This window comes from Solanum stenotomum, chromosome 9 (genome assembly GCF_019186545.1).
Source record: "Solanum stenotomum isolate F172 chromosome 9, ASM1918654v1, whole genome shotgun sequence".
In the NCBI taxonomy this organism is placed as follows: domain Eukaryota; kingdom Viridiplantae; phylum Streptophyta; class Magnoliopsida; order Solanales; family Solanaceae; genus Solanum; species Solanum stenotomum.
Genome location: NC_064290.1, coordinates 54,164,872 through 54,180,906, shown reverse-complemented (window position 1 = coordinate 54,180,906; position 16,035 = coordinate 54,164,872). Strand labels below are relative to the sequence as shown.

The following is a 16,035-nucleotide window of genomic DNA, read 5'->3' as shown; positions in this document are numbered from 1 at the left end:
ACCGATTGCCTACTTTTAAGAAGTGATATATATATATATATTAACCCATTAAAAAAAGGTTACACCAACTTTTAAGGAATGAATTTTTAAAAATTCTTTAAATAACTTATTAAAAGATTGTGACTACTTTTAAGGTAAGAAAATGTATTATTAATACTCTAACGTGTATTAATTATCACATAATCGACCATAACTAATCAAATAATATTAAATGACATTTTATTAGAAACTGTAATAATACATATGCATAAACTATACAATAATTAAAGTTGCAATTACATAATGTATACATAAAAATTAAAAATATGTATACACAAAAAAATATTCATAAAAATAGACGTGTAAATTTTATTGATGTATACAGTAATTGTAGCATGTGTACATAAACTTTATAGTGTATACATAAGAATATTACCATAAATTATACGTATTACTATAATGAATACAAGAATGAGATTAATATGATACATATATAAATTTTATTCATTAATTGTACATGTGATTTTGTTTATGTATACGATAATTACACTATGTATAAATTAGTTCGTATCCATCGTATATTCAGTGATTTGTATTCACATAATAAACGTGTATACTTTAATTTAAATTGAGATTGAAATTCATTGGTATACATTGGGTTGTATTCATCAAAATCAACATTCTGATTTTTTACGAAGATCTTTCTTACCCATGAAATTGAGAACAAAAATTTCAAAAAACTATTACCTGAATTTTCGCCAAAACAAGTTTTAAAAACTTTAGTTCCACAAATCATGAATTTTCAAAATTAATGGGGAAAGAAATGCTACATAATTATATATTAAAAGAAATTATTGGAAGAATAAATCAATAAACATACAATTATATTTGATTTGCATAGACAGAGTAAATTAAGGAGAATAAGAGAAAATTTAGAAGAGAAGCAAATATACATATAAAAATAATTTTAGGAAGAAAACAAAAGAAGGTTGAATAACCTAAATCTTCGCAAAAACAAAATTGAAAAAACTTCAATTCTACAAATCATGAAATTCAACAATTAATTTGACAAGAACAAGATTATATATAAAGATGATTTTTAGAAGTCTCCATGAAAAAACATATTGTTATATCTGATTTTCATAAACAAATTGAATTAAGGAGAAGAATTGAAATTGGGGAGAGAATTACGTATGAAAAGAATTCTAGAAAGAGAAAAAGGAAACAAAAAAGAGAAGAACTCTATTTTAAAAGTGTTGACAAAATAAAAAAATGTAATGACCCGGAAGGTCGTTTTTGAGAATTTTCATAAAATTAGCGTTTTATCCCTCTTGATAATTGCCCCGAGTAAAATTTGATTAGTCGATGAAGTTGATTTGAAAATTTTAAATTATTCGATAACTGCGGTTATTTAATTGATGGGTATATATTAAATAAATTATTTATTTAGTTGGTGGTTAATGGGTCAATGTCATAATTTAATAGAGTAACTTTCACATATAGCAAACATAAAAATCATATTTGTATGTTATAGCTATAGTTTGCATAATTGCACTCCATAGCAAATTTTATGTTTGCTATGGAGCTTTTGATTTGTATAATTCGCTATATACATCCAATTTTATACAAATTTCTAGTTTTGTATAAATTCATTTATACATTATAATTTGTATAATAAAATCTGTATTTGTATAATTATAAGTGTATAGGACGAAAATATATGTATTTGTATTTGTATATACACTTTTCTCTCGCTTTATACAAACACAAACGCATTTTATACCGAAATGTATAAAATGACTAATTGTATACCGAATCAGATGACAAAAAAATGAAATGTTTGCTGCGAATTACAAATAAAATAAACTATGGCTATAGCATTTAATTTGAATTAATAGTTTGCTATTTCATACAATTTTCCCAATTTAATACCCTATACTATTTGACCCATGACAAAATAAGTTAGTAGGCTTTAACATAATATTAGCCCACAATTTGAGAAAGAGAAAAAGAGAGGTAGAAACTCACCTATGCGGAGGAAAGCAAAAACTGAGAAGTTTGTGAAGAACTTATGCGACCTCAACAAAGGAAACAACGAGTATTAGATAAGAACAAAATCTATAAAATTAATTTTCTATCCTTGTACAAATATATACTAGATATGTATATATAGTTGACCGAATTGTAATATGTTAATTGGTTTTGGGGTTGTGGGGAAGCCATTAAATATCAATTATCTCAATCTGTACCCATTTTATATATTAAATAATGTTGGATGAAGAAATTGGAGTGCACGCCGATGCACTGTAGCATGTTGGTTGTTGGAGTTGTGGATTAGTTAAAGGTTTTGGTCATGTGTATATTGTAGTGTTGGAAATTTTTAAGAACAAAGGATTGTAAGTGACCATTCTTCATGTGATGCTGGCCAATGATTGCCATTATGAATACATTGTGATAAATTAAATAAATTAATGATATATTATATTATATGAATACCATTAGATTATGGTATTGGAGGAGTTAGGACTTAACCCTAGGCTTGAAATTTGGAAAAAAACATGAGAGTGGACATGTTAATTGGCACCAAGATTAGGAACTTGATTATAAATTGAGTGAGTTTTTGGGTCTAGGCTAGACCTATAATAATATGAGTGTTGTTAATTTTGAAATCTTATTGTGATTTTAATATGAATAGTTTGCTTTGAGTTGGAAGTCCAACGAAAAGGGAAGACTCAAGTCTCGGAGTGTTTGTTCGACTATTTGAGGCAAGTGAATTTCTAAATCCTTGTTAAGTGTATGGGATTCGTGTATTTCTTTGTGATATGTGTTTGGGGGTAATGAGACTTGATGATGGATTGACTTGTACATATTGATTGTTTTCTAATGATGCAAAAAGGGTAACAAAAGACAATGTGTTTAATTGTTGATGTGTGATGTTTAAGACTGGGTTGAAAGGCTTGTTGAATCATTGTTGATGTTGTATCACGGTTGTATTGTTGTGAATTGTGTATTGTTATGAAAATGGCCATCTTCTCATTATTTGTGTGAACATGTCATTTGCATTGGTTCTGAGATGTGGTTGTGATAAGTGTTATGTGATAAGAGGATGTACCATTTTGAGGGACGTATCGCGCGCCACGATGGATACTATATTTCGAGGGAGATATATCACGTTACGTGATTTATACATTGTAATAAATGTATAGATCACCCTAGTCAAAGATCAGTTGGAGCAATATTGACTTAGGAATACCAATTATATATAATCTATTCTTAATAGCACACGATTAATAAAAAATTAAAGGCACAACATATTTTATGTTATAATATATATTTTCCAGCAGCCAAGATGGAAGTCTTTTGAGTCCAAATTCAAACTTGGCAATTGTAGCCATTTACACATTTTTGTAAATTTAACATGTTGTACTACTATAAATACCACTAGATTAACTAAAACATAACATAAAACAAGTTCATAATAACATTCTTTCACGAATCATTGTTTACTAAAAATTCTGCGTGTACTCTGTTAGTATCAATCACCACCGTTAGGACGATATGAAGGGGACAATTTCAGATGAGATAGAAGTGAATGTGCCTGCAAATGTAGCATGGGAGCTCTATGGAACATTACATTTGTCTAGATTCATTGTGCAAGAGTTGCCTACTCTTCTTAATAAAGTTGATGTGATTGAAGGTGATGGTAGTACTGGAACTGTCCTCAAAATCACTTTTCCTGAAGGTACGCAAAATCAATCTAATCATCTTAGATACGATATTCATCGAGGGAATGATATCTTAAGTCCACTTACAATCTGAATAGAAAATATATGATTCAATGAAGATCTTGTGTTTTCATTTAAAGATCCCATGTGTTATATTTTCCTCTTATGTAGAATAAAGGTCATATAGCTTAAATCACACTCGTAATGAGCTACAAAATCAAATCTCTCGTGTTTATATATTGGAGCTAGAAACTTTGCTAGAAACAAGCAAGATGAGATCGCTCTGCTTCCTAGACAAGACTTGTTTCATATGAGCCAAGTGTAGTATGTTATAGTAGTAGGTACTTCTACTCCCTTTCGTGATTGTTGGATCATTCTAGTGCTTCGGGTTATACGATCCCCCATCAAAAAACATCCAACATAAAATTGTATAAGACTTTAGTGATTAACTCAGCGTGTGAGATGTAGTATGGTAACAAAGGGGAATCATTTACTTCATTAAATGAACAACAACAAAATCAACAGTCAGTGTAATCCCACAAGTAAAGTCTGTGTAGGATAGAGTATGCACATATCTTACCCATAGATAGTCTGTTTTTACAAGACCTTCGACTCAAGAAAAGAATAAACACTAACATTTATAAAAACATTAGTAACACCATCAAGAAACTTAATTAAATGATTATTAATTATGTTTTTTGTTTGTTGTTAAAATAGGTACACCAGGAATACCTTATTTCAAGGAGAGATTCAACATAGTAGACAATGAAAAAAGATACAAGCAATCTCAAGTGATTGAAGGTGGATATGTTGATCTTGGCTTTACTTTTTATGGAATTAGATTTGAAGTGAATGAGAAAGATGAAAATTCATGCATCACAAAATTTACAGTAAATTATGAAGTTGAAGATGTGAAACTTGCAAGTCATGCATTCACTATGTTTGAGCCATTGCAAACTGTCATCAGATCAGCCAAGGCTTATTTAACAAACAAGACACATATATGATTGAGTCTCTTATCAAGCTAAGTCATAGCATCTAATTCATTAAGATGACCAAATTTCTATTTTTATTTCTATCAAATTCAACTTTACTTGTAATATTACACTGAGTATGTTGTTGTTGTAGTATCATATCGAACAACATTTCACACATAATAATTAATTATGTGATGCAAAAATAATAATATGCAAAATCTAATATTTTTCATTGTGCATTAGTTTATCAACATCCAATATATTTAATTAAACTTTGAGTATTTCGGGACTTAGCTCTGAAGATGAATTCCCAATTAATTGATTATTGTCCGATTAGGAGAAAGGTTTGAAATAGCGCAAAAAAATTGTCAAATGTTTGAAGAAATTTCAGACCAAAATTGGACAAAAAAAATTTGGACCATTTCTCGATTTGTGCGTGTCATCCTTGCGCAGGGGCCATGCTAATCTTCTCTGTATCGTTCCAATTTTATCGGATGTCCCCGAAGGGACAAGCATGCACGTTAATATTCCGCCATATAAACTAGACAAAGAAGCTTTATGCAATCGATGAGGGAGAATTTGCTTGTTGGGTTTCTTTTGCGGGCCTGGGCCTGGGCCTGGATCTTCCATCTGAATGGGCCGGCCTTCTTTCTTATTTCTCTTGCTTCAATGACATCGATGGGGAAACAGTTCAACACCGAAAACCCGAATCGGAATAATATTTATTGATTTATCGGTAATAAGTTATTGGTTTAACTGTTTTAATAATGACATAGGTACTTTTATTTTATTGGGGTATCGGTTCTACGGTTTGGATTCTTTCTTTATGTATTAATCGATAATTGATAGTAAATTAGTAAGTTATAGTTATACCCTTCGATATATTGTAGTTACATACTTTTACTTCTTATTATCTCAAAAGTAATTTTATAAGGTGTTAATGTCATCTTTTGAGTAAGATGCAATCTACAAAGTACAAACTCATAAGATGAATGGTTCATTTGGATTGTCATTTTGTTTCTAAGTAATTTTCATTGAAGAAATTTTTTCATGTGAAATCTTAATGATTAAGCTGATGACCAAATTAATATTGATTAATAACAGATAAATCAATATTTAACAATTTAATATCGATTTTATATGATAAACATATATGTTTAATTTTATTCGTTTAAAAATAATAATATATTTCTAGGCAAAACTCTTCTATTTTAAATTTCATATTTTGTTCTTTAATGTCATGTATTTTTGGTCATAAAAATGACACATTCCATCTTCAAAGGCTCGAACCCAAATTTTTTAATTTAAAGTGCAGAAATCTTATTCATCCCATCACAACTCTCGGTAGTCACTACTAGTGCATATTGTTAAAACTCTTCTTTTTTTTTCCATATGGTGTATGACTATATTGCTCGGACTCTTTAAGAACATCGATACGAGTGTGTTAGTTTTTCCAAGATTAGTGCATTTTTGGAGGACCCACACGAATACGACATCAATATTGAAGAGTTTGAGTAACATTTGTATCAGATACCCGCTTTGAGCCCCAAATCAATCCAAATTCGCATTGAAAAGTTCCAATTTAAAAGGTAAAAACTCCTCATCAAAGACAATTTTATATCTAAGATTCGGAGTTAAAACTCTTCTAGTAAATTATACGACAAAATGATAGTAATAAGATTTTAAAGGGGTGTGGTCACTTTGTCTTGTTTGTTATAGACAACCAACTCATGTTTTTATCACCAAACTGACAGGTTCCAACTCAACAATTTTGATGGGCCTCATTTGTGTGGTCCTAAAATAATTTTAGCCATTCTCTTTGAAATCATTGTAATGGGCTCACCTACCCCTTAACTACATTTGTGGTTCTCCAAAGCCTTAGGATTTGAAAACAAAAGCATATGAGTCACAAAGTCATCAAACACTCTATATATGGTCCAAAATGTGTCCCTTTCTTGTATACACTTTCCCTCTCCTTGATATATTTGGAGATTTGCTTAAAAATACCAACCACAACAAATTCAGTATAATTTAACAAGCGAGGTTTGAAGATAGTAGAATATACACAAATCTTACTTCTATTTTGAAAAGGTAGAAAGATTGTTAACTATTGGAGATTATTACACGATTTCCAAGAAATAATAAAGAAGTTCATTTAAGGCGAAGATAAGATTTAAAGTTTATGGATTCTGAATTTTTCAAATCCATAATTCATCTTAGTTATTGGTTTTACAATTACATATTTATATATACATAGTTAATAAATTTTCTAATATAAATATAATTTTAAGTAAAAATTACTGAATTTTTTCCAAACTTTAGAATTTATGATGACTCCATTTACACTCCTTTCTTTTGCACCCTGCCTTTCTTTGCCTGATCCATCACTTTCAACCAGCTAATTTTTAAGCACATTAGTTCAATTTATTATATCGATCAAGTCTAGTAGTTTTTTACTCCATTGGTGGTCTTGAAAGTTGAAATTTCATGTTAATTATAAAATAAAAGCGTATGATGAAATAGTTAAAATCCCTTCAATTATAATTGGATATTTGACCAAATCCGAACCTTAAAATAGAGATTTTCTTTAACAACGTGTTTTAACTCCTTCAATAGGCCTAATTAATATTGGTCACATGAATCAAAATTAGTGGAGCAATGAATAACAGATTTAGTACTCCCTCTGTCCACAATTGTTTGTCAGGGTAAGGTCATGCACACCCCTCAAGGAAAATTTAATACAAGGTGTAATTTGACTAATATAACCCTACTATACCAAGAATACTAAAAGTCCACATAACTTTTCAATTGAACTACACTATTATTAAGGGCAGAATTGGAAAAAAGTGACTAACTATTTCTTGATTGTTTAAATTGACAATTAATCTTGGACATCTATTTTTAGTATACCTGTCAAACAATTGTGGACGGAGGGAGTACTATCTTTTTCCTGACTCGTACCTCATAATTTGTATTCAGAATTAGTAGCTCCATAACTTGATCACTTATATACCTTATATGTGAACGCTTCCACACTATTGAGCATGTTCGTAATAATTCCTCTTTCATTATCTATCATTGTTCACAAAGCATATTATAACTCAAAGGGATTCATTTTATAGATAGTAACTCGTCAAGTATCTTATCGCGATCTAAGTGTCAAATTTGAATCGTGACAATATATGACTTAAAATTTCCCTAACAAAAAGATCAACTAAGGAAGGTTCATTCATTTACACCCACTGTTTTTTGCAAAAATCTATATTGCAAATGGAGGAAAAAGATAAGAGGAAGCTGCTTTAGACTGTGGATAGAACCAAATGCCCATACTTAGGTATGGATTTATTTGAATGATTGAAAGATATAGAAACGTAACTAGAATTTGAAGTATATGAATTCAAAAATATTGTCATATTAAATTATTGAAGTAATCTACATATATTTAGTAAATTTCTTAAGATAAATATAGGATTTGGATGAATATTACTGAATTCAATTAATTAAACTCGTAAACTATACTCTAACTCCGCCCAGAAGGATGAGATGTGTACATTTTTGCTATCCTTATGACATAATTCTAACTTCCAACTTCCTTGGGGCTGCTGACATTTTGAGAAGCTCAGTCTTCTGTACATATCTAATATCCTTTTCCAATTCAAGAAACAACAACTTGTTTATGGAAAGCCCATTCTTATTTTAATTATATCTAACCACCCTTGCTGACATATGATCATAGCTGATATTGTTTTTGTCTCAATTTATGTGATGATTTTTGAAAAATTGTAATTAGTTAAATAAATGTTTTTGAAATTTGTAACGTAAAATAAGTCATAAATATTTGTATAGTTGTAATTAAATTATTTCTTTATAGGTAAAATGGTAAATATAGAACTAATATATATTAGTAAATGCTAATATATATATATAGAGAGAGCTAATATATATGAGATTTTGTTTATGGGGAGATTTTTCCCAACATGTTTATGTTTTTCAATATTAGTTTTATTATATGTAGGCCGTTTGGTCAAATCATATGTTTTTAGTATGTTATTATTTCTCATCTGATTTATCGACTATATGATTTGCAATTGTAAGCTTTCACATGACGCCTGATCACTTTTGAACCCATCTCTCACACATAAAATTTGAGAAAGATAAAATATAAGTAGATCTTATAATTTTCACGCTGGAGAGATGGATTGGTTGTTTCTGAAATACTTCGCTTAAGTAGATGACAAATTATAAATAATACTCATATATGTAAACAAATAATTATTAAAAGTATCCGAGGTTTACAAGTGGACCGTTCAAAAAGAAACGTGTCTTTCAACTAACTTTTAATTTCTAACTACTTAGATCACAATGGCAATATCGTAAATACCCTCCATAAACAATGTCAAATTCAAAATTAAAATCCTTGTCTCAAAATTGTTCAATACTAGTAAATGTGGCTCATATTTCTCCAACAAATTTATATTTATAGAACTCACACTTTCACTCTCACTCACACTAAATTCACCCAAAAGAAAATCCACCATTTTCTCTTCTTATCCTTTTTTTTAATTATTGTGAAAAAAATTTAAAATTTTGGTGTAAAAATGGCTGGAAATGGAGTATTTGCAGAAATAATTGATGGAGAAGTGTACAAATATTATTGTGAAGGAGAATGGAGAAAATCAGCTTCTGGGAAATCTGTTGCTATTATTAATCCCACTACAAGAAAAACACAATACAAAGTTCAAGGTATGCTTTTTTTTTTTTAGAAAAAACAAATTATTTTTCAAGAAAAAAATAATTCAAGGTTGATGTTTGTTTGAGATTTTTCTTTGATGAATTTTGTGTCATATGTTTATGGGGTGAAGGGGAGCGTTGACGTAACTGGTAAAGTTGCTTTTATGTTACATAACATGGATCAAGTTGTGTATAATAGACTCTTGTAGTTTTATCTTTTCTTGGAGCTTATGTATAGCAGGAGTTTAGTGCATCAAATTGTTTGAATTGCTTTGGAATTTGTTGTAGTGTACGGGGCGAAACTAAAATTTTAATTTTATGAGTTATGAATTTTAGAATGATGACTTCTAGTGGTAATAACTGGAAAAATGTCATATATACATAATTAATGAATTTTCTGGCATATGTTTCTGGGGTACCATGAATTTTGTGCAAAGTGCTTTGGAATTTGTTGTACTAGCAGACTCGAGATTTCAACTTTATGAATTTTGCATTTTAGAATGATAACTTCAAGTGTTAATAATTGAGTTCTGAATGTAATGTTTACACGGTCGTAGCTGACTTTTGCCTCCGTCGGGATGGAACTAAACTTGTGCTTATCGAGCAGAATCGTAGTTTTGGCTTAAACCATGTATTTGTATTTAAAAAGTATAAATAATCTATTTAGAACGTCTATTTTATAAAATTGAGAATCATAAACTCAAAATTGTAGCTCCGACTTTGATTGCATTTAAAACTTTCAGACTTTAAGTGTTCTGTTTTCTTGTAGAATTTTATGATCATTGGTCACATTGGGAGGTGGGAAACAGCCAAGAAACCCCAATACTAGATTCTTTTTTTTTTTTTTTTGTCTATTCACAATTTTAGTTATATACATTGATAGTGTAAAAATAATTACACCATCGTCAGTGTAGTTTAACCTATTATAACATGTTAGTTAACATTTTATTCAGTCGTAGGTAAACGTCACCGTCACCGATAAGTGACTTGATTGTGTAAAATTACCGAGTCGGTGTATAGAACGTAATCTCTTTACTAACACAGTGGTAAAAAAATTTATGCATAAACTATTTCTTGATTTTGCATCCAGTTTTTTCCTGGAAAATTTGAACTTTTGCTTGTATTGTATTATTTGGTCTACGTATCGAAAATGATAACGTTTGAGATTCATGGATATTTGTTTTTTTTTTTTTATTGGTTCAGCATGTACACAAGAAGAGGTGAACAAAGTAATGGAAATAGCAAAAGCAGCACAAAAATCATGGGCTAAAACACCACTATGGAAAAGAGCAGAGTTACTTCATAAGGCAGCTGCAATTTTGAAAGAACACAAAGCCCCTATTGCTGAATGCCTTGTTAAAGAAATTGCAAAACCAGCTAAAGATGCTGTCACCGAGGTACTTCGTTGTCGATTAACAAAAAGAAAGAATTTAAGTTATATACACTGAATGAGTCCTATGTTGCTCGGACTAATCTGGAAATGTCGCCTGGTGTGTGTTGGATCCTCCAAAAGTAGTGCATTTTTTGGATGATCCGACATAGGAGCGGCAACATTTTTGGAGATTCCGAGAAACATATACATTGACCTATGTTACTCCGACACTCCAAAAATTCCTCCAAATATGTTTCGGATCCTCCAAAAGTAGTGCACTTTTGGACAATCAGACACGTGTGGCAATATTTTTGGAGAGTCCAAGCAACATAGATGCTGATGGTGTAAAAATCTTGGATCTATTACTGATGTTTAACTAGTGATCGATAGCATGTGGTAGCCATGTTTGTCTATTATTATGTTGTTAGTACATAGAACTTAAAACTTGTAAAATACTGTATGGATTCTAAAAAAAATTAATTGCTTTATCGGCTGATAACGTTGTGAATTTGATGAAGGTTGTGAGGTCTGGAGATCTGGTTTCTTACACTGCTGAAGAAGGAGTTAGAATTCTAGGGGAGGGTAAGTTCTTGGTATCTGATAGTTTCCCTGGAAATGAAAGGACCAAATACTGTCTAACATCCAAGGTACATTTCTTGACTAAACGATTTAATATCGCTTTATTATAATGTCATTTAGTATAAAGTATCATCGATTTGCATTGATTGTCAAAGGATCAAGATATTTTAATGACTTCGTCAACAACTTTATAAGTAGTTTCATTTCATTGTTTTGCAAAGCATGTTGTCTTTATACGTATATCAAATGTTGGATCGATGAGCTTGGATTACGACTTTGTGTCACCCATTGGAAATGTTGTTGCAGTGGCATTACATATAGCCAGGACATTTGATTTGACTTAGGCTAATAAAATAATTCCGGAAAACCAATTAGGTTCTTACAACAACAACAAGAAAATAACCAAGACGGCGATGGGAGTTTTCTTTTCTAAGTATTGACTAAAAGAAGTCAAGAAAGAGATGTTATAAATTGACAGCATGTAAACACTGTCCTATAAAGAATATGCTTAGGGAATATTACTACACTTTTTTGTGTGGTTATAATCATTAAATATAGAATACGTATCATTCTTTTCGGAACAAACTAGAAAGGAAAGTGAAGACATCACCTATAAAGACGTTCCCTCAAGACAAATGTTTTTTGTTTGTCTATTAAAAAGGAAGGCAACATAAACCGATTTCAAGTCAGACGAGGTTGTGAGGACATTTTTTTACCTGAATCTGTACTAGTCCAAAGATAAATCGAAAAAAATAAATAGATGAAAATGTAGAAACTCATAAGATCAGCCTATAACCACTTAATGTCTCATATTATCTGTAAATTTTCCGTTTTCAGTAGCAAAATACAGAATGGAACTCACGTTTTATACTTAAAATGTTAATATTAAGTTTATCGGTAATATGCTGATGATTATGACCTACACGTCTGTGGAGTACAGATACCGTTGGGTGTGATTCTAGCCATTCCTCCTTTCAACTATCCGGTCAATCTTGCCGTCTCCAAGATTGCTCCTGCACTGATTGCTGGAAACTCTTTAGTCCTCAAGCCTCCAACTCAGGTTACTTCACTAAAATTCGATCTCAAATTAGCTATATTAGAATGCATCAAATTCTTACTATATAGTTTCTCCGATTTATCAATAGTATTCTATATGATGATGACACATATCCTTTCCCTTTTTTGTTACAACGTTACTTTACCGCTAAAGGAGCTCTATAAATGGATAATATTAACATCATTTAACTTCGAGAAAAAAAATCACCAATAGTGCTCTCACCACTTTTTCAAGTTAAATTTTGTCCCTTGCAAAACTTCAAAGTAATTCACGTGCAAACACAACTTCAATTTCCAATAACCTGTTTTCAACTTAACTTCAGATGCTATGTTTTTTTTTCAAGTAATACCAAATTCATGTTCAAACGTCTACTTACTTTGAGTGATCAATTGTAACAGGGTGCTGTGGCTGCCCTGCATATGGTGCATTGCTTCCACTTAGCTGGATTCCCTAAAGGCCTTATCAGTTGTGTGACCGGAAAAGGTTCTGAAATCGGAGATTTTCTCACTATGCATCCTGGAGTAAACTGTATCAGGTACTCCCTCTATTTCAATTTGTTTGTCTGGTTTTGACTTGACACGGAATTCCCTTTAATCTTGTGGTCTTAAACATGCTACGTAGAAAGCTGGAATTAAAGAGTTGTCTAAAAGGAAAAGAAATGTTAATTTTTAAACGGACTAAAAAGAAAAAATAAGACAAACAAATTAAACATCGGGAGTATATTCTATCTCATTGTTGCATTTGTTTGATTTATGTTTTTTCTTAGATTGCAACCGAAACACTAAAGAGTAAACAAGTTCCTTAGTCCCGTTCTTGATATTTGTGTATTCACGCATAACCGTTCTTTCTTGTTTTATCAGCTTCACTGGTGGAGACACCGGTGTTGCAATCTCGAAGAAAGCAGGAATGGTCCCCCTACAGATGGAGCTGGGAGGAAAGGACGCTTGTATCGTGCTCGAGGATGCTGATTTAGATTTGGCTGCTGGAAACATTGTGAAAGGAGGATTTTCTTACAGGTGTGTGAATTTTATTTTCGTTATCCAAACAGAACATGTTAGTGTTTTTTCCTTAACAATCACGTTGTCGGAACTGCATTGGTATTCGCCATAGGGGGATCAAAACGAATGTATGCATTTTATGAAATCGACATAATAGTAGGCTTTTCTAATGATATACTCACTTCATGGATTGCCTGATTTATTATCACTCACACATGATCACATTTCTGTCCGTGTGTTCGATGAACTTCTCTTTAATCCATTAATCATCGAAGATATGAATGTGATGTAGAGTTCATAATTACACGTATAATATGCCGATATCCTTCATGTCTATCACAGTGGTCAAAGATGTACAGCCGTTAAGGTCGTGTTGGTGATGGAATCCGTTGCTGACACTCTTGTTGAGAAGGTAAATGCCAAAGTGGCAAAGTTAACCGTTGGGCCACCCGAAGATGATTGTGATATCACTCCAGTTGTCTCCGAGTCATCTGCGAATTTCATCGAGGGGTTGGTCATGGACGCAAAGGAGAAAGATGCAACATTTTGCCAGCCATACAAGAGAGAAGGCAACCTTATCTGGCCCTTGTTGTTAGACAATGTTAGGCCAGACATGAGAATCGCTTGGGAAGAACCATTCGGTCCAGTTTTGCCCGTTATTCGGATCAACTCAGTCGAAGAAGGAATTCACCACTGCAATGCTAGCAATTTCGGTCTGCAGGTACTTCTTTCACAAGAAAAAAGTTAGTCGTTGTTTGGTTGGAGGAATTAGAAAGAGATAATCTCCGCATAACTAATGTAACGTTTGGTTGACCATAGTAAATAATACTACTTGCATTACGTTATGCAAGAACCTAACATAACATTCAACGTGTAGGTTAGTCACCCTATAATGATTCCGTCCTTACATTATTATTCACTGCATAAACAATTCCTATACGACATAACTAGCACGTGAACCAAACGACTCTGTAGTATGCTCTGAGGTTGATACATTTGACTCTTAACTACAGGGTTGTGTGTTCACCAAAGACATCAACAAAGCAATACTGATCAGTGATGCAATGGAAACCGGAACCGTTCAGATTAACTCAGCTCCAGCTCGTGGACCGGATCATTTTCCATTCCAGGTAATTAAACTCCGTTTTCAACATCAAATTACATAATCTTGATTATCTTCGCGATAATTTCGTAGTAATTAAGGTGATTAATTTTGCTTAACAGGGTATTAAGGACAGTGGAATTGGATCACAAGGGATTACTAACAGCATTAACATGATGACTAAAGTGAAGACCACTGTGATCAATTTGCCAACCCCTTCTTACACTATGGGGTAAATTAATCACTATTTGCTTTAGAAATTTGACAATAATGATTAAGAATCTATGTTGTAGATGTTAATGAGTTGAAACCAATTATTGTTCATTTCTTCCTTTGAGCTTATGAAGATTAATATTGGTGGACTAATATTAGCATTATTCTCGCAGTTTCTTGTTCTTCGATTGATGTTACTAGCTAGCTGTTTTTTTTGTGCTTCGTTTATCGCATTATTCTGCTTTGTATGGTATAATATGCTTCCTCTATGGTATAGTCTCTAGCTCTATCTCACATGATAGGGATAAGATTGCATACATATCACCCTTTCACATTCTACTCGTGAGATAACACTGAATATGTTGTTGTTGTTGTTTCAATTCCAGCATGTTTGTTTTCTAATTAGTTACACTCTTTAAAGAAATGACATGACATTATTCAAAATTATAAAATTTCATGTCTGGTCAAACTAAGACACATAAAAACGATATGGAGTGATATTTTTGAAAAGTTCCCAACTTCCACTAGTCAATTTCTTTTGTGCTTACTTATTTCAAAATTTCTTTTTCTTTTTTTCCTTCATGAACATATTTTTCATGTTTCTTGACTTTGTTTTACTGTTTTAATTATCACAGAAAATTATGAGACATTTTGACAACCAAATGAAGCTGTGGAAATAAAAGCAAATAAAGCTTTCCTTCTTTATTTATTGAGAAGGTCCTCCCTGTACTGCTCTAATTGGGCTTCTTACTTGGGCCTGTTTGTGGGCTGTTTTAATGGTTTTGTGCATTCAAAGCAAATACAGTTTTCTTTTCATGCAAGTGCATTGAAAGTTTTAAAGTTTGATCATACTTATACGTTCGAGTGTTCACATCAAATCAAATTATTTAATCATAAAAGTTAAAACAAAAAACAAGAATATATACGTCTTGATTTTATTGATTTGGTGTGAACACTTGCAAAGAAAAAAAATGTAATTAAATATTGCCTCTCCCTCACTTTTTTGTGGGATACTCCTTTCTTTATTGACCTTCCTCAATGAAAATTGTAATTTCCATCATGGATAATAATCTAAAGGTTGAACTTGTCAAGGTAAATTCTTTATCCACATCTCTATAAAAGTGTACATATCTACTTAAAATTCTGAATCTGTTCACGCCAACTACCTCTATTATCATCGACCTTCACAACCTGCTGCTCTTAGCTACCTCTACTACTAAACTTTAGTTTTTCTTTTTTTCTCATTTGATGTTTGATAATTATTTTGGAATTCGATTAATCTAAATTCATTCTAGGAAGACC

At 31.6% G+C, this 16,035-nt stretch overlaps 3 protein-coding genes and 1 non-coding gene across 4 annotated transcripts in view; 2 read left to right on the top strand and 2 right to left on the bottom strand.

The window, feature by feature from the left end:
• Positions 1-16,035, bottom strand: part of LOC125875543 (norbelladine synthase-like) — a 51,335-nt gene that overhangs the window by 2,773 nt on the left and 32,527 nt on the right. The window lies entirely within an intron of this gene.
• Positions 3,333-4,906, top strand: LOC125875542 (norbelladine synthase-like). The gene is made up of 2 exons (XM_049556528.1): positions 3,333-3,721; positions 4,422-4,906. The coding sequence occupies exons 1-2, from the start codon at positions 3,538-3,540 to the stop codon at positions 4,709-4,711; spliced, it is 474 nt and encodes a 157-aa protein (XP_049412485.1). The 5' UTR covers positions 3,333-3,537; the 3' UTR covers positions 4,712-4,906.
• On the bottom strand, positions 5,089-5,191 carry LOC125878093 (U6 spliceosomal RNA). Its single transcript, XR_007447709.1, has one exon. It is a non-coding gene; the product is annotated as a U6 spliceosomal RNA (small nuclear RNA).
• On the top strand, positions 9,208-15,393 carry LOC125875532 (NADP-dependent glyceraldehyde-3-phosphate dehydrogenase). Its single transcript, XM_049556517.1, has 10 exons — positions 9,208-9,424; positions 10,616-10,809; positions 11,303-11,431; positions 12,304-12,423; positions 12,819-12,955; positions 13,281-13,436; positions 13,761-14,139; positions 14,432-14,548; positions 14,643-14,752; positions 15,369-15,393. Exons 1-10 carry the CDS (start codon positions 9,280-9,282, stop codon positions 15,376-15,378), a joined length of 1,497 nt encoding a protein of 498 aa, XP_049412474.1. The 5' UTR covers positions 9,208-9,279; the 3' UTR covers positions 15,379-15,393.